The sequence below is a fragment of the Juglans regia genome, chromosome 7, assembly GCF_001411555.2.
Source record: "Juglans regia cultivar Chandler chromosome 7, Walnut 2.0, whole genome shotgun sequence".
NCBI classification, from domain to species: domain Eukaryota; kingdom Viridiplantae; phylum Streptophyta; class Magnoliopsida; order Fagales; family Juglandaceae; genus Juglans; species Juglans regia.
In genome coordinates, this window is record NC_049907.1 from 41,885,469 (window position 1) to 41,908,359 (window position 22,891).

The following is a 22,891-nucleotide window of genomic DNA, read 5'->3' on the forward strand; positions in this document are numbered from 1 at the left end:
TCTTCCTTTTAGTGCAAAATGCGAAATGGGATAGCTTCTCAAATGCGAAAGGTTCCTTCAGCTTTCTTCTGCTTCTTCTCAATTTTCTTCCGAGCTTTTCAAATGTGAAATGCAAAATATCAAATTTCGAGTTTCAATCGATGGCTTCTCTTTTTATTTTTCTATTTTTAATTTTTTGTCAGATGGCATCAGTCGGTTACACTGCGGTTGCACACACCGATTGTATGTAGCAGCACTGTTATGATTCTTTATCATCTAATGATGATAAATATGACACATCTTGCACAATAAGATAAAAATAAAATAAGAGTGTAGTGTATAATATTATTCTTAATATATTAATATATTTTTTTAATATTTAAAAATATTTAAATAATAATTTAAAAAAATACAATTTACATCGGAGCACGCCCAACGATAACAGTTCTTCTATATACAATCGTTAGATACAACCGGTGTGCAGTCGTCCATACCACGTCAGATTTTAAATGAATTCTTTCTCTCTCATCATCTCTCTCTCTCATCATCTCTCTCTCTCATCAGCTGATCTTTCTCTCATCAGCTCTCTCTCATCAGCTTGATCTCTCCCTCTTCTCAGCTCTCTCTCATCAGCTCGATCTCTCTCATCAAGTATTTCCACGTCAATCACGTTTACACGCTGTTTGCACCAAGCACTTACAATTTTCCAACGATAAACACTGGCGACATGGTAGCAACGTATTTATTATCCTCCACACCTACAATCGTTTCACCATCATCCATGCTATCAACTATATTTTTGCTGTCGTTTTCCTTTTCTTCACAGCATGTTTTGTTTCTCAAGGTTTTGCGTACTTTAACTAAAGAAGTTGAATAAGAATAAACAAAATTGTTATTTTCAAGTCGGTGGTGGGTACACCTAATAAAATATTTATACGATATAATTTAAGTTAAAAAATAAATTTTAAATTTTAAATTTTATATATAAAATTTTACAATTTAAATTATATAAATGGTATGTTGTACACACTATTTGAGAATAAAATAACTCTATTAAGAATATATTATAGATAATTAAATTTATATCTTTTTATCTTAAACTTTTAGGATATATAATGATTTCATATGATATAAAACCAGAAGTCCTAAATTCAAATAGCTTAGACTTTTTGAATAAGTGGTAATTCCTTTTATTCGTTAACAAGAAGTTTTGTATTTGCGTGCGTGCGTGTTTTTTTTTTCTTAGTAATTTTTTACGGAGTTTGGAGTTTATGTAACGGCAAATATACGATCTCAAGCGTTTTGGTTTCAGTTTGATGTGATTTTTTTTTTAAATAAATTATTTAACTTGAAAAAAAGATCGAATATATTAAACTTTGAAGAATTTTTCTCATTAGTCAATATTCACTCACATACTCCATATATATAATTTTTTTTTTCTAATAAAGTGTGAGGTGTTTTTTATAAGGTGTGAGGTATGAAGTAGTAAACAGTGACTGATGAGAAGAATTTTTTTAAAACTTTATAACATTCAAGTATGATATGGTAGTTTTTTTTTTTTTAAATAAAACATGTATATGCAGGTGGAAAGGTTGAGTTTTTTCTTATATTGTTAAATCCCTTAAGAAAAATTACCAAATAATTAAAAATTTAAGAAGCCAGCTTAAACTATAATTAGCAGTATCGATCTGTCATTTCTTTTTACTTGTCTTTGGCTTCATATATATTTTAATTTTCTCAAACAATCATCAATTTAATATGGTATCAAAATTTGAATCCTGGCTCTATTCCTTAAATTTATAAAATTAAATATTTTATTTATTATACCTACTCATTAATGAGGAGTATTATGAATAGATTGGACAGAAAACCATGATACTGATTCTCCCCTATAAATAGGGTTAGGGAGTCCTCATAATTTCCACCCCACCAAAAACAAGTACGTACAGAACAGGACAGAGAGAACATCATCATCAACAACATGGTTCCATGCATAAGCAGAAATGTAGTAGTTTTGGTGCTCATGATTCTGATGGCTGTGTCCAAGAGCGAGGCCGGGTTTCTGCAACACAAAGCACGCGTGCGCATCAGTAACGATTTGGGTGAAGGTATGGACCTTTCAGTGCACTGTATCTCAGGGGACGATGACCTTGGCACCCACCTTATTCCCTATCATTCTGGTTACTACGAATTCGGATTCCGGCCCAACTTCCAGGGGACTACGCTTTTCCACTGCGGCTTTCAATGGAATGATGTGTTCCATCATTTTGATATATACAACGCCGTTAGAGATCAACTGCTTTGCAACCTTTGTTTGTGGAACATTAAGGCTGATCGTCCTTGTATGTTTAATAAAGAGACTAGTAAGTACGATCTCTGCTATGACTGGTCTCCATGAACAGTCCTAGCTAGACCCTCCACATGCAGTTCATGTGTTAATTTTGCTCCTTTAAGATCATCAAATAAAGAACCTCTCCAGCCTTTTCTTTCTATTGGCATTCCCTTTGGGTTTTTTTTCCTTTTATTTTCCACAATCTCACCCTTCTCATAGCTTTCTTTCATAAGGATTTGAAATTATTTGATTCTGGCCATCAATATAAAAATTGCTTCTTAATGACTAGGTGACCCAATTCCTATGGTTTATCATGAGAGTTTGAAAACTAGTTCTAGCCCCTTGCATTAATGAATACTTGAACTGAACTTATATAGCAGTTGGCTCAAATGGTAAACGTCTTGGTCACGATGGTATATATGCTCCTCCAAGATCTAAGATTCAAATTCTATTGATGCAAACAATCTTAAGGGGTTATTGATTTTTTTTTTTTTGAATTACTTGAAATGCACTTGCGAATAACTTCTTACGAATGATCTATATACTCTCGAGATTAATCGAGACGCTATTACTGGACATCTGATGCCAATAGAAAAATAATAATGAATACTTGAACCGGTGAAATTTGAAAAAAACTGATATATGTGGGTAAAAAGAAAGCTTGACAAAAACAAATGAACCTACGAGAGGGAAACCGAAAATGCGTCTCCTTTAAAAACAGATGGAAACTTCTGGTTAAACCAACTAAAGATCAAGCAGCTTCCATTAATTCACTAGCTACCTGATTGCTTTTTACTCTTAAAATGTTTTCTTTGCATGCACACGGGGGCTTGTAAATGAGCACAGTATGTATTGAGTGTATGTATTAGGTTACTCAAAACTTTGATGCTAATTTGTTCATTTGCTACACATTGTTTGAGAATAGAATAATTCTTTTAAGAATATAATATAAATAAATAAATCTACCTCTTTTTATGAGCTTAAAATTTTAGGATATATAGTGATTTCACATAGTATCAGAACTGAGATCTTGAATTCAAACAATTTAAACCTTTGGGATAAGCTGTGATTTCATTTATACACTAACAAATAATTTCATGTTTGTGTTTGTTTTTTTCTTAGTGATTTTTTTATAAGTTTAGAGTCTATGTACAATGACGAATATATGATCTCAAGCCTTTTGATTTCGGTTTGATATTGTGATATATTTTTTCGACTTAAATTATTTAAACTCGAAAAAAGATAAGAGATATTAATTAAACTTTACAGCATTCAAGTATGATGTGGTAGTTTGTTTTAAAAATAAAATGTGTATAGGCCGGTAGAAATGTTGAGTTTTTCTTATATATATATAGTTACATCCATTACGAAAAATTACCAAATAATTAACAATTTAAGAAGCCAGCTTAAACTATATATTATCAGTAGTATCTGTCATTTATTTTTTACTTGTATTTGGCTTCATATATATATATATATATATATAAATTATCTTCCTGTCCTTTTTAGCCCTTACACACAGACACACATATACTATGTCAAAGTAACGTGTAAAGCACGTTTGCCTATTTAGATCAAATAGTTGTTTTACAAAAATAATATATTTTTTTACAAAACTTGTAAAAATAGTTGATGGTATGTATAGCTTAGAAGACATTGCTTCAACTTTATACAAGTAATATAATTAATAGAATATTACAAAAGAACTTTAACAAACAAATTAACTATTACAATCAGTACTTTAATTATTGTCAACACACGTGCAACAAGAATTTGTTGGGAAACCATTAGGAGAAATATACAATTTCTAACATGCCTAGAGGACCATTCATAGAATATGAGTTGCCCATGAGAGAAAACCCTACGGGTTGACATGGTTGTCCATCCCAGCCCCAACATAATACGATCCAAGGAAAACTATACCAACGGGTTGGGCTAGTGCTTCTTTGGTGTCCCAACATAATCGCTTCTTTTGTAATATCCGTATTTTCATATATTTTAATTAAATAATTATTTTATTTATTAGTAATATTGGTTCTCTTGTTTTAAATTTAACATGATTTTCATTTTATTATTTTGTGATAACTAAGTTGTGAAATTTATTTTGACGTGCTTTTGTGATATTAATTATTGTTTAATATTTAAATTGTTCTCTATTTTAATTTATTTCATTGTTGGGCTTTATTGTTTTATTTTATTAATTTTTAGTTATAGTGTTTTTATTTACCTTTTTTCTATTTTTTTGTGTCTTTTTATTTTATTGGGCCTGTATTTTTTGGATAGGGCTTGTTTTTAGTGGATTTTCTCTGTTTTGAGCCTAGCTCGTTTGGCTTTGTGAAGCCCAGCCCATGGGCTTGTTTTCAATCCAACCCTCTCTTCCTCAAACGACACCGTTTTGTCCAGCCCTTAGGGTTTTCTTCTTCTCCTGCGCGCCGCTGCCTTCCTTCTTCTTCCTCTTCTTGGTTTCCTCTGTTTTTCTCCATTGCAGACCTTATATGTGAGCCTCCTTGCTGGCCTCTCTCTCTCTCTCTCTCTCTCTCCCCGCCATTTCTCCTCTGCGCTCCTCGGTGAGAACCATCATCTGCCTTCACCTCCATTTCTCCCCCATCCCATGCTCTATTTTTTTGCCCAAACTTGTGCCCTGTTTTAACCCCAAACCGTGAGCATAGCTAAGTCTCCATGCTCATCACTCTCTCTTCGTCGTTCCCTTAGTATTTCAGGTTCAAGCTTGTGAAAAACGCCCTTGCATTTCCATTTCTTTTTCCCTCTACCCGTGCTCTAAGAAGATTTTTTGGTTTCATCTTTCTTCATCTGCAAATCTGGTTGTACCGCAGCTCTCCTCCTCATTTTTTGTCTGGTAATAGCTTGCATTTAAATCTCTATGATCTTGTTACTGTTTTGCTACAAATTCGAGCCTTCTCTTCTCTTCTCCTCTCTTGCATTATTTTTCATTTGTTTTACTCTTCACTTTAGGTCTGTCTATGAGTCTCTATGCTCGCCACTCTCTCTCTGTCGTTCTCTTTTGGTTTAGTAGAGTTGGTTTATGGCTAAGCAACTGTTGTGGAAAGTGGCTGAAAGTGGGGAATGGAAGATAGAGTGGAGTTGCCGCTTGAAGGAACTGTGGCTTTGGTTACGCTGGTTGGGCAAAAGTTAACGGATTTAACGGGAAACAAGAAAAATTAACGGGAGAAACAAAAAAAAAAACACTATAGCAATTGAGAAATGATACTTGCAGTCTTAAGTGTGCAAGCATCGTACAATCGCTTTAGAAAAAGTGAATAAATACGGGACCCACATGAAAAGAAATTAATTTTTTATGAGTAGACCCCACTCTTTTTCAAAGCGACTGCATGACGTTTGCGCATTCCACAACTGTATATAGCATTACTCCTTAAAATATTTTTAGTCGAAGAAATTAATCACTAACGTTTAGTTGCGACGTTCCTCACGGCCACTTGCTTTAATTTGGCATCACCCATAATTACTAATTAATAGCTCTCCCTTTCTAAAATGCCATTACTAAATCGTTTCTATAACCGGTGAGACCATATTTCTCTCGAGACAGATCACCAAGCTAGGACATAAAATACTAATAAATTAATTAGGATAATAAACACCGATTAACTTCTTCTACTCCTTCACATTGCAGAGGAATAAATCGGGTTTTAGATCACTTATAAGTTCAATATAATATAATGTGGTATATATAATTTCTTGGATATATAATATTAATATACATCTAATAATTGTTATATATAATGCTTATTTTAATTATCTGCCTATCTCTCTCAATAATCTATATTAGAATATAATCTAAATAGTTATAAATACATATAGCAATATTAGAATATAGTCTAAATGCAGGTCAATTCACCTATACCACTTTAATGTATAACCCAGATTTAAAAAAAAAATATTAACTACATTAATTATTGACTTAAATTTTCCAAACAATCATAACAAAACCTGAATCCCATAAATTAATTAAATATTTTATGTATTAGACCTCGTCATTAAAGGGAGGAGTATATTAATTATGATATCATAAATTATATTAAAATTCTAGAAACATTAATGTGATGTATTATTTTACGTATTGTCAATAGATTACAAGTATTTAGACAAGTTTTACTACGTACTTACAGCCCGATGCCGAATGTAAAGATGTAAAACCACATTAATTAATTGGACAGAAAACAATGTCGATACTGATCATTCATCCTCCCCTATAAATAAGGACGTTTCATGGTTTCCACCCCGGCCACCAAAAACAACTTAAGATCAGAAGAGAAGAAGACAGAGATCAGAACAATATCATCATCATCATCATCATCAACATGGTTCCATGCATAAGCAAACATGTAGTAGTTTTGGTGCTCATGATCCTGATGGCTAGAGTGTTCTGCATGAGCGAGGCCGGGTTTTTGCAACACAAAGCACGCGTACGCATCAGTAACGATTTGGGTGAAGGTATGGACCTTTCAGTGCACTGTGTGTCAGGGGAGGATGACCTTGGCACCCACCTTATTCCCTATCATTCTGGTTACTACGAATTCGGATTCAGGCCCAACTTCCAGGGGACTACGCTTTTCCACTGCGGCTTTCAATGGAATGATGTGTCCCATCATTTTGATATATACATCGCCAATAGGGATCAAAAGCATTGCACCCTTTGTTTGTGGAACATTAAGGCAGATCATCCTTGTATGCTTAATGAAGAGACTAGTAAGTACGATCTCTGCTATGACTGGTCTCCATGAACAGTACTCCTAGACCCTCCGGCCTCCACAGTTCATATGTTAATTTGCTCCTTCAAGATCAAATAAAGAATCCCCCCCTGGCCTGCCTTTTCTTTCTATTGGCATTCCCTCCCTTTGGGTCTTTTTTTACTTTTATTTTCTTTCTTGTTTGAATTTGCCATGATATACGATTAACTTAATATCCACGATCGATCGATCTCACCCTTCTCATAACTTCCTTCCAAAAGGATTTGAAAATTATTTGATTCTGGCCATCAATACAAAAATTGCTTCTTAATGACCAGGTGACCCTAAAACAGAACAAAGTGATGGATGGAAACTGTCGTGCATTATATGTCAAGATATTACAAATATATAGACAATGTACAAGATTGCTGTCAGCAGAAATATGGAAATTGTCTAGCCTAGGATCATGCACAGATAATTATATACATTAGTGCAGATTTACAGGGATTCTATAAACATATTTGCAGCCTCTATCACTGCTTGAGTTTAAGGCCGAGATTCACGTTGCATGCTGTCCAATTCCCGTGCTTTATCGAGAGAGAGAGAGAGTTTGAAAACGAGCTGTGTTAGACCCTTGCAGTACTGAATACATTTTTTTTTTTTTTTTTTTGATAGAAGTCAAAATTTATATAACGAGACAAGTCGGAAACAGGGTAAAGCAACCAACACGTGTACACTTGACCAGGGCATTTTGTTCTGTTTTGTTTTGTTCGAGCAGGCTGTACTAATTCACTATGGCATCAGACGCACACCCCTGGACGCAATATGATCAGCGACGGGTCTGAGGAAGGATACCAGGTTCCCATTAACATGGTCAGAAGCCAGCTTTGATTAATCAATACTTTAAGGCGGCCTGAGAAGCCCTGACCCAAGTTCCATCTATCCAATCTAGGCGGGGCCTTAAGGCAGAGTGCTGAAACTCCTCTTCGTCTTTCGTGCCCTTGACGTAAACTTTGTACCTTGAGCCCTTGAGAACCCTGGAAATCACACCCTCCCACCAACCATCATTGTAATCAACTTCTTCATTCAAATTGAAATCACAAGCCATGACACTTTCAGGAGGCGGCGGCCTTATGTGCTGTATATCAACCTCTTCTCTCAAAAAGTTTGTGCCATCTTCTGTTCTCAGGCTCCGGTACTCAATGAGGTATTTTTCCTGTCTTATAGCATCAAGAACTGTTGCAGCAAACCAAGCACCTTGAAATCCATCTTCGTCACTGCTTACCTCCACTGGTGTTCCTTAAACTTTTTCATCCTTGCCTTGCTTGAATTTGCGTCTTTCTTGATCGACCATTCCCTAGGTGGAAGCCAATAACCCTCTACCCACTCCCGATGATGCCTTAGCTCCTCGGCCTGAAACGAAAACTGCTGCTGCGCAAACCTAAAGTAAACCCAGTACGTCGGACCCTCACCGACCTCATCCCCAAAATCGAAACTGTAATCGTGTTCTGGTGGAGGGAAGGGCCTTAAGAGCGCCATATCAACCTCTTCCCTCAAGGATTCATCGTTTTCCTGTAGATTCTTGTATTCAACCACGAACTTGTTGCTTTCGGATGGCCCAGCGATTATCGTCGCGGGGAATAGCGTGCCTCGTAGGCCGGGGTCTACACTGGTGGCCTCGACCTCGGCTCCTATCTTAAGGTAAGACCGAGCCGGGTTTGCCTTACTGCTAGCCATCAAGGCTTCAGGATTTTCCTTCTCTTGTTCAACTTCTTTAGGGTTTCGGTGTCGGGGAAGGAGACCTTTAACGTTCCACCACGATAATAGGCCGTGCCCAGTAATGAATACTTGAACTGGTCATGAACTTCGAAAAAAACTGATACATATGGTTAAAAAGAAAGGACGTGTACTGATGGAAACTCCTTTGTCGAGGTCTGTGCATACTCAAAGATTAGTTGGAGACTGTGTTCTTGAACATCCAGTATCAATTAAAAAAAAAAAGAACTTGACAAAAACAAATGAAGGAGATCAGGGAAACCGAAAATGGGTCTCCTTCAAAAACAGATGGAAACTTCTGATTAAACCAATTAAGCAGCTTCCATTTCACGATCTGATTGCTTTTTACTGATCTTAAATTGTTTTCTTCGCATGCACACATGCAGGAGCTTGTAAATGAGCAGAGTATGTATTAAGCGTATGTACGTATAACGTAGTAGGAAACTCAAAACTTTGATGCAATTTTTCTCTCGAACAACCTTGAATGAATTTAGGAGTGTAAAGGAGTTGTGGGTGGTTATGTTGTATTGTTTTAATTTTTATTCAAACATGAATACGAATATCTTAAATTGATCATCGAATCATATATATTTTCAGTTCACGAACAACTTTATTATAAAAATAAGTTCAAACATAAGCTACTTGTTTTTAACAAAGAAAAAATCTTTTTCACACTCTACTGTTGGTAGAAGCCCCAGCACACCTAATTTGTTGAGTTGAAAAAAAAAAAAAAAACTATGTAAATTGTGTGGAGAGTGCAACGTACAGTAAGCTGATCTCTAACATTTCTCTTAAATATATTTATTTAGTTCATATACACGTACGTATTAATTATTACATTAATTCATAAGGGCTCAAGCAACACATATAGTATTAAGAGCATAATTTCATCCTATCTTTTTAAGATTTTAGATATTCTCATTATTATAAAGTTAAAAATGATATTATAAAAATAATAATAAATACAAAGTTATCGAATTTATATGAGCATATACAAATCAAGTCAGAATTTATACAAGTTGTATAATTTGATAATCGATCATGGTTTTTTATTTACAAATGCCACATTTAATAAACGAATCGAACCAAACTCGAGTTTGATCTAACTCATCTCGAGTAGCTACTTGACTAGTCTTGTTTATTAAGAGCTTCTTAAATAAGTAGTTTGTTGAGCCAAACTAGATTCAAGCTCAGCTAGATTTAACTTTTTTAAGGAAAAGAAAAGGGTCGACTCAATTAGTTGGTTTCGCAGACTTGGTTCGTTGATCTTTCAAAGCTGAGTACCGAGTCATTTGGAACCTGATTACCCGATCAACCCAATTTTGAACCGAGCTCGTGTCGCTTCATTCATCTCACAGCGCGCCCAGATTACGTGCACAGATGGGGGTGGAACTTGGAAGCAACCATATTGCAAACTAGAGCACTAGAAATAATGTAGGAAGAAAAAAGCATTCTAGAAAAATAGGACCTTGATTCAATGATGTTCAATACAACTACTTGGCCAAGCAAAGCATCTGAAAGCCAAGCTTTCTAGTATTTGAAATGACATGTCCACTAATTTGTTAGCAACTAACTCAACCTAGAGTAATCCAAACAGAAGCAATTCCATCAGTCTTGCATACTACCTTGGCATTGAGAGAACATTCATGTGTGCCATGTAAAGTGTTCACCACCATATATAATCAGCAATAAATTATTCACATCCTTCGAGGTATTATATACATGAAGATAAATATCATCCTTCAACCAATTCCATTAACTTGAGGACCTTTAAGATACATATGGAAAAGTACTACAGCAGAACACCAGAGTGATCATACCGCAGTAATTGCAAAAGCAAATATGGTATTTCAGAGAATTATAAGTTCCCCCATAAACTAAAAGCAGAAGCCCAACAATGATATTCTTTTGATGAAAACATGTACAAGAGACTGTCATTTTTTCCCTTGTGAAAAATACTAGGAAGAACCAGCCCCCAAGAAATCACCTCGGTTAATAGATATTTGAAACGGTCACATACTTACAGAAGGCATCAACTTTAAGCAGATCATAAATTGGAGCCGGTAAAGTTCCCTTCTCACTCATTAGACTCGATAAGCATCGAGACGACTTCTCGCATTGATGGTCGGTCCAAATGCGACATACTTGTGCACATCAAAGCAATTTTTAAGACGGTAAGCATGTGTTCAACTATACTATTGTCTTCAAGATTCAGTCTCGGGTCAAGTATCACAGATGTCAATGAATGGTCTCGAACGTACTTTCTCACCCATGTGACAAGATCACCCCCTTGATCTAGTGGTTGTACAGGAGTTTTTCCAGTTAGCAACTCTAATAAAACCACTCCATAGCTATAGATGTCACATTTTTCTGTAACCTTCATAGTGTATGCATATTCTGCACAAACAAGAGTATAATGTTTTAATCATTTCTATGTAAACACTGAATTGTAATATTCAAAGCATGACTTAGCTAAGCAATGCAGAGAGAGAGAGAGATATTTGCCACTGAGCCAAACTTAAAATTTGTATTTGTTTTGTCATCTGTCAGTATGATAGGATCATTTTGACGAATCAAAGTGCCCTATCATGGCTAGGACTCTATTAACCATAGTAAGCATTTCCTTATAACAGACTCTGTATTAGAAATAATCTTATAGACTAATAATAATAAAGTGTCTTTAGTGAGTCTAAAACGGGAGTCTGAAAGCGCTTAAAAGGATGTAGCATGCTTACCTGGAGCAATGTACCCATATGATCCTGCGACCGCTGACATTGATTTAGATTGAGGCATGTCGATTACTTTTGCCAAACCAAAGTCACCAACATGGGCTTCAAAGCCTTCATCTAGTAGAATATTATTGGACTTTATATCGCGGTGAATAATCCTTGGTTTGCAATCATGATGTAAATAAGAAAGACCTTCAGCGGCTCCAAGAGCTATTGTGAACCGAGTTGGCCATTCCAAACTACAAGAGGCCCGATGAAGCATTTCACCCAAGCTACCCTTAGCCATGTACTCATACAGAAGCAGATTGGAACCATGCTGATAGCAGAAACCATATAGCTTCACAATGTTACGATGCCTAATCTTCCCAAGAGTTGAAATCTCGGCCCGAAAACTGTTCTCAATGCTGTTCCCCTCCCTGTTAGATGCTAGCTTCTTAACGGCAATGGTCTTTCCAGAATGCATGACTGCTTTATAAACTGTTCCACAAGCTCCCCTTCCAACAACATAGCTGTCATGAAAATTGTTCGTGGCCTCAACCAGATCTTGGAAAGTGAACCCATCTTTTGGTGGAAAATAGATGTCTGAATCTGGCGATGGAATGTCCTTATCTTGCAAGGAAGGAACTGTCTCAGCTGGACGTCTCATGAAATACAGAAGAATCACAATTAGAATGAGAGAAACCCCACCCACGGCAGCCGCAATTGCTGTAATGATTTTACCCTGAGGAGCACCAACTCTTTCCAAAGATGGAATAGATGATGAAGATGATTTTCCACTGCAACCTCGAAGAAGGCCACCACAAAGCCCTTTGTTCCCAGTGAAGCTGTTGATGTCCATGTTCTGAAACAGTGATACAGAAGGTAAAGGTCCAGTAAGGTCATTGTATGAGAAATTGCAGCCCAATAAACTCGACAGATTTTCAAATGTGCTGGGAATTTCACCAGTCAATTGATTATTATTGAGGTAGAGGTATTCCAGTATTTTAAGATTGCCAAGCTCTTCTGGTATTCTCCCAGTGAGATTATTATTGCTCAGATTCAATGCAATCTGCAAGCTTGAAAGAGAACCCAACTCAAGAGGTATTTCACCAGAAAAAGAATTGCCACCCATCTGCAACTCTGTCAAGTGGGAGAGGTTTCCCAATGCTGAAGGTATTTCTCCAGAGAAATTATTTTCTGATAGTCTGAGAAGCTCCAGCTGCAAAAGGATTCCGAGCTCATTTGGTAACGCATCAATAAACCTATTTTGGCTGAGATCAAGCCGTTGAAGCATCTTGCAATTAACAATTTCCAGCGGAATCCTTCCCGTAAGCAAGTTCGAAGAAACATTAAAAGTCACCAATTGAGATAGATTTCCTATTTCCTTAGGCAACTCTGATGTAAAGTTATTTTCTGCAATATGGAGTCTCTGCAACTTTTGGCAGTTCCCAATAACTTGAGGAATTGGACCATTGAACCAGTTTTGATCCAATTCAACAGCAGAAAGGTTCACTAATTTGCACAAGTCTGACGGGAAGCTTCCAGTAAGCCTGTTTCCAACCAGACGAAGTTGCACCAATGATTGGCAGTTGGTGACCCCAGCTGGGATATTTCCATACAGCTTATTAGAGTCCAGATTCAACAAAATCAGGTTAGAGTGTTGGCAAAGATGAGGTGGTATTCTTCCTGTTAGTTGGTTGTTTGATAAGTCAAGCACCCAAAGTCTGCTGTATAGACCTAGCCCCGGAGGAATTCTACCACTCAGAAAGTTGTTGAAAAGCTGTAACATGATCATGTTAGTCAAACACTGAAACCGAAATGGAATAGAACCTGTGAGCTGATTAATTGAGAGGTCAACTTTTGTCAGGCTCATCAAGCTACCGAGCTCAATGGGTATAACACCTGTAAGCTGGTTCTGGAAAAGGTATAGTAAGCTTAAGTTTGTGATCTTACTGAACTCGGAGGGGATCTCACCTGTCAAATAGTTCTCCGAGAAATCAATTTCAAGGGCCAGAGAAAGATTCCCGACCTCCCTCGGAATCGATCCATTCAACTTATTCCTATATAGGTACAACATCCTCAATGATTTGAGGTTCCCAATCTCCTTAGGTATAGATCCCCCGAGATCATTATCATTCAAAGCAAGGGTCACAAGGCTTGTACAGTTCCCAAGTTCCTTTGGGATAAACCCCGAAAGCTGGTTTGAATGTAGAATCAGATCTTTCAACTTGCCCAGCATCCCAATTTCCCTTGGTATTTTCCCTCCTATATTATTTTGGGTAAGACCAAGTAATTTCAAGCTCTCACACCCACCTATTTCGGCTGGTATGCTACCAGAAATAGCATTTTGCCCAGCTCTAAATGAAGTTAGCTGCTTGAGATTCCCAATAGAACGAGGTAATGGGCCTGTGAGATTGTTGGTATACACCACAAAATCAACCAATAAAGACAAGTTTCCGAACTCCTCCGGAATAGGGCCAGATATTCTATTGTTGCATACATTCAATCCTATTAAACAAGACAGATTCCCCAACTCAGCAGGAAGTTGCCCATCAAATTGATTATTATTCAAATAAAGATGCTTCAACATGGAACAGTTTCCAATCTCCCTAGGTATGTCTCCAGTGAGCCCATTATCAGAGAGATTAAGCTCAGTAAGATGGACCAAACCACCAATGCTAGAGCTCAGGGTTCCAGAAAGATTCTTTGAATTCAAGTGAAGCGAATAGACGACGGGATCATTATCAGAGGTGCAATTCACACCAACCCATCCACATGGTGTTTGATCAGTGGAGTTCCAATTACTCAAAAAGTTAAAATGATCGCCAAGACCCTTTCTCAGCTCCAGGAGGTAAAGCCCCTCCGAATTCAACCCCTCTGAAATACAAAAAAGTAAGGTAGCAACAAGCAAGAACCCAATAAACCTCAATCCCACAATGCTCCTCGAATTGATATTCCCCGACATTTTAGTGGTGCTCTAACTGATAAGAATTACGACATAATAATACCTGCACAAGCATAACTACTTCAGATTACAAATTATAGTAACATCACATTTCTATAATGACAAAAAAATTTCAAAAAGTGAGATGAAACAATCAAAATGAGTGTACCCAAAATCAGTTTTCAATTAACTAAACAAACTAAAATAAGTGATTGAGCGAATAATCTACAAATTCAATTCAATCATCTAAACGAATAAAAAGAACAACTTAAGAGGAATTAAAAGATAGATGAAAACAGTGATAAAGCCATCACCTGAACAACTCACCTGAACAACTAAAAATATTTACGACTGGTAAACCAAGTAACCACCACCCTGAAATTCAATAATCAAAAGAAGTCAGCTTGTTACCAAACCAATGAAATATAGTCCAAACAAGCAAACAATACACAAAATTGAAAATTTCCAACAAAGATCACAGTGACTATTACAAGTTAAAACGCACCTTTCAAAGCCCGTGATCACTCGTCAAGAAAGACATGATGAAAGCAGCGAGACCACCACTGCCAACAGAGTCCTGCTTGCCATGACAAAATGAAAACCGTGTAATTCATGAATCGAAGGGTGAAAACAAGGAAACCCAGTTCGCCTTTTCCTCACAATTGGTGGGATCCTCGATCGACGGGCCAAGATTTTGTTCCAAAAAGAAGAGGGAAAAGAGGAAAAAAAAACAGTTACAAAAAGAATCAGAAAAATCTACCCTCCTTTTTGCGGCTTTTCAACCAGGAAACTCAAAGTGCAATAAATCCGAAAAAATGATTTTCTCTACAATATTTTATTGAAAAAGATTGCAAAGCCGAAACTTTGTGCTACAGTTATGGTTGCTGTCGTGACTCGTGAAGGTTCTTTTAGGTAGATTCAAAGGGACGGACAACAGCTCTCCGTCGAAGATTTAATGGCCGACAAGGCGTGCCCTCGTTTCCTCCTCGCCTTAATGGCTACGGCTGATGCCGTCTCCGGAGTGGGGATATCAGCTGTGTATAAGTTTCTCTCAGCATCTTAGTGCTTGAAAAAAGTGAACAGAAGAGAGAACTTCGGGATTTTTCTGATTAGGACGGCTGCTTGGGCTTGGTAGGTAGCCACTGCAGTTTGCTTCTCTGGTTTTGCGGCCGCCTCTAATCTATTCTTGCTTCCAAGTCCTCCATGAATAAATATTCATGTCAGCCTGCCACAACTTTTTAGCGCTTAAAAATGGCCTAAAGTTCTTATCAGTTTAGAGTGGATTTCATTGCTCACATTGCTTAATTAATATTAAAATAAATAAATATCCTTAAAAAATTCTTACTTTTTTTTGGGGGAAGAAATTTAACCTATACACCAAGTTCAGTGGAGGAAAAAAAAAAAAGAGCACTCAAAGAAGATGAAGAATCAAAAGGATTAACGCATTCATCCAAAATTATACACTTGGTTCGGATAGTGAAAGTGTTTTGTTTTATTTTATTTTATTTTATTATTATAATTTTTTTAAATTTATATACAAAATTTAATAAATAATTTAATTTTTTTAATTCTCAAAATAATAATAAAATTAAAAAATAATATGTTAATAATATTTTATTTAATTTTTAACTTTCATCTCATCTCAACTCACGAGTTTTGCTACTCATCATCCACAAACAACATTTTTTTTTTAAGTTAGTTTTTTTTTTATTTTATTTTTCCTGAACTAATTGAGTTCTTCTACTCATCATCAATACACTACACATTTAAAAAGAGAAAAAAAAATTAAAAATTATGTATGGTGTGTGGTTTGTGGGGTTGATGAGTAGAGTTTTTTTTCAACTCACTATCCAAATGGTATATTATTGTTCTCTAAGAGCATCCTCATTGGCTTGGCCAAATGAAGAGATTAGCTAAAATTTGTATAATTGATGTCAAAATCACTCCACATTGACTGGGGCAAATCTAAAATAATTTAGACTTTTGCTATAGTGATTGGTCAAATATGGAGAACTACAGTTGATTCACCAAACATTAAAATACTAATTTTTCACTCCAAACAAATATTAAATATTAGTTTCTCACTCCAAGCAAAAATACTATTTGGTTTGTAATTAAAAAATTTAGATAGAATTTTAAATGAGTTTAATCAAATATTTTTTTTATTAGCATTAAATGACTTTTGAAAATATGATTTTTTTAATATTAATTTAATTAGAATATAATTATTATTAACATTTAATTAGTAGAGATACAAAATGTGATAAAAAAAATTAAATAAATAATATTTTATTATTATATAGAGAGTGAATGATCTAATGTAGAGGTTAAATTTAAAATTTAAATGGAATAGACAAATACAAAAAAGTGTAATATTGGCTAAATTTTAAAAATGAATTTGGCCGAACCAATAAGGATGCTCTAAGAGAGGATAACTATTTAGTTTAGGATAATAATAGATTTACTATTTCCTACCATCTATTTATTATTCTCTTTATTTTTTTTAATTTTTTATTACTATCCTATTTACTTAATAATTAAGAAAATGACTGTTAATAAAGTTTTATATTTTATAAAAAAAAATTAATAATTAAATATATTAAAAAATACTTTAAAAAAACAATTTAAGAAAATAAAAATTTCAAATTCACTGTAAAATAATAAAATAATAATAATAAAAATGATGGTTATCATCTTAAATACTAAGCACTATATAATTATTTTTAAAAAATAAATAATTATAAGATTTATATGAATAAAAATTAATTTTTTTATAATAAATTAAATTTTTTTTTAAAACGTACATTTTATAGCTATATATAACATTAATCATTATCGGTCTCGAGAATTTGGACGCGTCCAAACACTTGGCTTTATGTCCCTATCGACGGTCCAAGTTAGTGGTCTAATCAGTCAGTCTGTCGACAAATGATGCAATGTTGAAAGGCGAGAACTAGTGTGGGGCCCACTTGAAATTGTGGAAATTGAGGAGAACTGTTGGGACTGGGGCACATTTTCAGCTCCTTGTACCGACTGTTGCTTCTTCACTGTACATTCTCTTTTTTTTTTTTTTAGCCACATAACCAGAATCCATCCATCCAATGGTCAGTATGTGTTGAGAGGGCGTCCAAATTCCTATCATTTTATATCCCAAAAAAGGTTTTGTGTTAACAATTTGTTTATGTTTTTATCTTTTAGGTTTCGTTTGGAACCAAAAATCATTTCAACTCATCTCAACTTATCATTACAACTTTTTTAAATCTCAATATAAAATTTAATAAATAATTCAACTTTTTCAAATCTCAAAATAATAATAATAATAATAAATAATATTCTAACAATATTTTATTATCTCAACTCAACTCAATTCAACTCACTTCAACATCCAAACGCAACCTTAATTTTTAGTTGTAAAGTAACGTTACTTTTTATTTTAAAATTTATCAAGTTTTCCATATTGTATTATTTTGTATGATATACTTAAGATTCTCTTTTAAGAATAAGACGGTATGTTAATTTTATTGATTACTTCACTTTATACTATATAAATACCGAGTCTTTAGAAAAATTAGTGCTGAATAGACAAAAGACATGCATAATTCATAGAAAACAAAATAATCATATACATAAGAAATTCACGAATAAGAGATGAAAAACTTAATGTATGTCTCATAACATTGTAATTAGCTAGGTTGTCAATTAGGGCTGTAGAGAAACCAATGAGACTAGTTGTCATCGTCGCAAACTGGCTACCAAAGTTTGAAACCGGCCAATTATATATATATTTTATATATTATACGTATATAAAACAACGTTGTTTCAATCACTTAAGTAAAATTGTGTCGTTTTACTAATGAGTTTTATTATTAAAAAGAAAAAAACTAAAACAAAACAAAAAAAGAAGAAGAAGATGAAACCTAAGATTAATAATCTCCTTATTCCTCTTCTTCACACTTTTTCTTAGTCTCTTTAATTTTTTCCTATGCAGGTTCGCTTTTTCCTATTGACGGTATAGTCAGTTGCTCTCCTCCTCCTTGACAAAGATGTGGACGGTAGATCAACGAACCGCACCGATTCACACGGAGATTGAGGCTACTGATTTTCTCTCCTCCAATCGGCCGGTTCGGCTAGTTCTAAGACTCTATAAAAATGTGATATTTCGTCAATGTTCTTACAATTTAATAAATAACATTGTCCACCTTCAAAAAATAAATAAATAACATTGTCTAAAAAGTAAGTTTTATCGCATGTAAAAATAAAGTAAAATCCCATGGAAGTGATCTTACATGTTTAACACGTGGCAAGCTGTGAGTGTTTTTATCATATTTTGTCTAGGGTTAATTCTTAATAATAATAATAATAATAAAGTTCTTATCAATATTCTCAACCTATTCAAATTAATTATGTTGAGAATATTTACTATCACTGAATAATAAAATTATTAAGAAAACACCTACATTGACATGTTGTGATTAATCAAGTACATGATTTTATTTAGAGTTTTTTTTTGGCTTCTAAGGCCTCGTTTGTTTTCAGAAAACATCTCATCTTATTTCATCTGATCATTACAACTTTTTCAACTTATAATATAAAATAAAATAAACAATTCAACTTTTTCAAATCCCAAAACAAAAATAATATTAAAAAATATATTTTAACAATACTTTATTCAACTTTTTAATTTTAATCTCATATTATCTCTAAAAACAAACGAACCCTATAGGAAAAAGTCACCACAAAACCGATTGCATTTTTTTTTTACTCAATGATTAACTAATTATTTTTTAATAAATTTATGATTTTATTAAAATATTTTAAAAAAATTTGCACGTTTAGGAATAACTTCTTGTAATTTTCATCGATCCTATTGGACTTTACAAAAGTAAAATGATAGGGATCTCCCGCTCCAATTTATTTTTTTATTTAATAATTAAAAAATGTTATTTAATAATATTATAATTTTTTTAAAATATTTAAAAATGTTAAAATAATATGTAAAAAAAAAAAACTTTTTTAACCACTAAAAAAAGAAAAACGGCAGCTCCCAATGGAATCTCAAGCGTTGTCCTTTACAATATCTCAATTTCAAAACACTTTATTTATTTGGGTAAATAAATTTTCCAATACATTTAAAAATAAAAATTTGCATATTAATAAAGGAATAAATTTCAGCAAAAGTTCCACCATTTTTAATAGTGATTTTATTATTCACAATTTTTTGTGAACATATTATTTTTATCTTTTAAGACGACATCCTTTCTAAAGAACATAAGTGAAAATCAAGAAATTTGTTACAAAAATTAGTTTTTTTACTTTTATATTCTTCATTTTATATTATCATTCTAGAATGTTTGTTTGAAAACTTCGTTCCCTCTTTTCATATCATATTTTTTAATGAAATATATTATTTACTTAAAATAAAAAATAATAATAATTAAAAAAAATAAAAGAAAAAAATAAAACTTTGGGCCACAGCCATGATTGCCAAACTAGACTGCCAACTCCAAAGTGGGGCCCTTTCTTGTTGCCGCTGAGCCTTTCACGTGTTAGTAAAGTAGTAAACTTTAGGCACTCATCCATTAAGTCCGTTTGAATAGTATTTTATCTTTTTTCTTTTTATTATAATTTTTTTAAAATTTTTATAAAAAACATAATAAATAATTTAATTTTTTAAATATTAAAATAATAATATTATTAAAAATAATTATTTATTTATTTTTTATTACAATTTACTGTTCAAACAAGACTGTTCTATTTAAATTTAAAGATGAGTTAATATGATTTTAAATGAGTTGAATAAAATATTATTAAAATATTAATTTTTAATAATATTATTATTTTAAAATTTTAAAAAATTTAAATTATTTATTATGTTTTATGTAAAAATTTTAAAAAATTATAATAATAAGATGAAATGAATTCCAATCAAAACCTCAGCTTAAGAAAAAAAACCTAAGCAAGAACTAATCCCAGTGCAGATATTCAAGCAATGGAAGGTAACATCAGACTCTGCACTGCAATTCTGCAACTTGCTTAGTGCTTTCCTTACCCATATCAAGATGCCATGGAAGATGGACAGCCCTATCCCTTCTGATCTCACACTTTAATAATATGAAATATATGTTTTTCATACTAGTTTCCAGATAAAAAACTTAAGATGAAGATATGGTAATAATTTACCAAGAATTATATGAAGAGTTACTTTTACGTAATTTTTATACACTCAACTAATGTGATTAACTATGTCATTTTTTTTAATATAAAATAACGGTTTTGATCAATTATATCAATAGAGTGTGTAAGAAATATGTAAAAGTAATTATATAAGCATAACTCATAATTTATATAGAGGTTCATATGGCATGTTTGCTCAATTTAACTGCATTTGAAATTAACTTAAATTCCTGATTTACCCATAATTTTCACATAGATTTTTTCGTTTCCCCATCAATCATACTTGCACATAATCACAATCACATTAGATTAAGAGTAATATTACATATAGTCGTAGAATACGTAAATACTGTACATTCATTTTGAAAAATGGTGGAGGTCTATTATTAAAAATTTAATTTATTTTCATGTAAATATTTTATTTATTCATTTTTTTCAAAATGATTATATAGTATTTGTACACTTATGATTATAAATATCACTTCTTTTATATTAAATGGAGCTGAATGGAAGAGAGAGAAGGCAGTCTGACTACCCACAAATAAATATTTCCTTGAAAATTGCTCATAGCCTTATCTTTCATGTTTTTTTTTTCTATATTATTGGGTTTGAGAAATGATATTCCTATAGGAAAAAGTCACCACAAAACCGATTGTAATTTTTTTTTACTCAATGATTAAATAATTACTTTTTAATAAATTTATGATTTTATTAAAATATTTTAAAAAAATTTGCACGTTTAGGAATAACTTGTTGTAATTTTCCTCGATCCTATTGGATTTTACAAAAGTAAAATGATAGGGATCTCCCGCTCTAAATTTTTTTTTTAGTTTTTTTTTACTTAGTAATTAAGAAAATATTATTTAATAATATTGCGAAATTTTTTTAAAAAAATTATTTAAAAGTGTTAAAGAATATGAAAAAAAAGAAAAAAAAAATCAATTTTTTTCACATATTATTTTAACACTTTAAATTTTTTTTTTTTAAAAAAAATTATAATATTATTAAACAGTATTTTTTTGACCACTAAAAATAAAAGAACAAAGCGGGAGCTCGGGATCCCCAAGCGTTGTCCTTTACAAAATCCCAATTTCAAAACACTTTATTTATTTGGGTAAATAAATTTTTCAATACATTTAAAAAAAAAAAATCGGCATATCAATAAAGGAGTAAACTTTCGGTCGAGCTTCCACCACTTTTAGGGGTGGCTCTATTATTCGTAATTTTTTATAAATAGATTATTTTTATTTTTCAAGACGACGTTCTTTTTATAAAATAGAAGTGAAGATCAATAAATTAGTTACAAAAATCAGTTTTTTTTTTAATTCACTATTTTATATTATTATTATTATTATAAAGTATTTATTAGGGAATCTCATTCTCTTTTTTTGTATCATATTTTTTAATGAAATATATTATTTATTTAAAATTAAAAAAAAATTAGAAAAAGGAAACTTTAGGCCCCCAGCTATGATTGCCAAACTAGACTGCCAACTCCTAAGTGGGCCCTTTCTTGTGGCCCCCGAGCCTTTCACGTGTTAGAGCATTGGCAATGGACTAGCTAAATATCAATGTAAGTCCAAACTTTAGCTAGATGTGAAAAAAAGTCTTCACATTGGACTAGTCAATGGTCTAAAGCTCAAGACTGGATGAATAGTAAATCTTAAGTCCTCTCCAAATATGACTAGTTACTATTCACAATGGAAAGCAATATTTAATTATTTCATCACTTCTCTCTCTCTTTGAATGGTAAAACATGCATGGCATGCACATTATTTATACTGATTGATAGAATAGACACATTATTTCTACAAAACATGAAGATCTAAGAAATATATAAATTATATTTGCAAATAAAAAAATAAAAAATATTATATTATATTATTATTTTAACTTTATAATGACTAGTCCAATGTGGACTCACCTAGTCAAAAATTGATATTATAGCCAAAAGTTAAGATTCTAGCCAAACTTTAGACTTGACAATGGCTAGACCATTGCCAATGCTCTTAGTAAAGTAGTAAACTTTAGGGCACTCATCCATTGAGTCTGTTTGGATAGTATTTTATCTTTTATCTTATTATTATAATTTTGTTTAATTTTTATATAAAATATAATAAATAATTTAATTTTTTAAATATCAAAATAATAGTGTTATTAAAAATAATTTAATTTCTTTTTTATTTCAATTTACTGTTCAAATGAGACTGTTCTATTTAAATTTAAATATGAGTTGAGTTGATTTTAAATGAATTAAATAAAATATTGTTAT

The 22,891-nt window shown here is 32.9% G+C and overlaps 3 protein-coding genes and 1 pseudogene across 3 annotated transcripts; 2 read left to right on the top strand and 2 right to left on the bottom strand.

Annotated features, from left to right (window-relative positions):
* Positions 1-2,011: 2,011 nt before the first annotated feature.
* Positions 2,012-2,377, top strand: LOC109009781 (S-protein homolog 3-like). Its single transcript, XM_018990394.2, has one exon. The coding sequence runs from the start codon at positions 2,012-2,014 to the stop codon at positions 2,375-2,377; it is 366 nt and encodes a 121-aa protein (XP_018845939.2).
* Positions 2,378-6,699: 4,322 nt separating this feature from the next.
* LOC109009782 (S-protein homolog 5-like) lies at positions 6,700-7,908 on the top strand. Its single transcript, XM_018990396.2, has 2 exons — positions 6,700-7,036; positions 7,796-7,908. Exons 1-2 carry the CDS (start codon positions 6,700-6,702, stop codon positions 7,906-7,908), a joined length of 450 nt encoding a protein of 149 aa, XP_018845941.2.
* On the bottom strand, positions 7,760-8,754 carry LOC109009785 (protein AGENET DOMAIN (AGD)-CONTAINING P1-like). The gene is made up of 2 exons (XM_035691547.1): positions 8,394-8,754; positions 7,760-8,316 (listed from the first exon to the last, which is right to left on the bottom strand). Exons 1-2 carry the CDS (start codon positions 8,752-8,754, stop codon positions 7,913-7,915), a joined length of 765 nt encoding a protein of 254 aa, XP_035547440.1. The 3' UTR covers positions 7,760-7,912.
* A 1,718-nt stretch (positions 8,755-10,472) lies between these two features.
* Positions 10,473-15,689, bottom strand: LOC109009790 (annotated as a pseudogene).
* Positions 15,690-22,891: the final 7,202 nt, after the last annotated feature.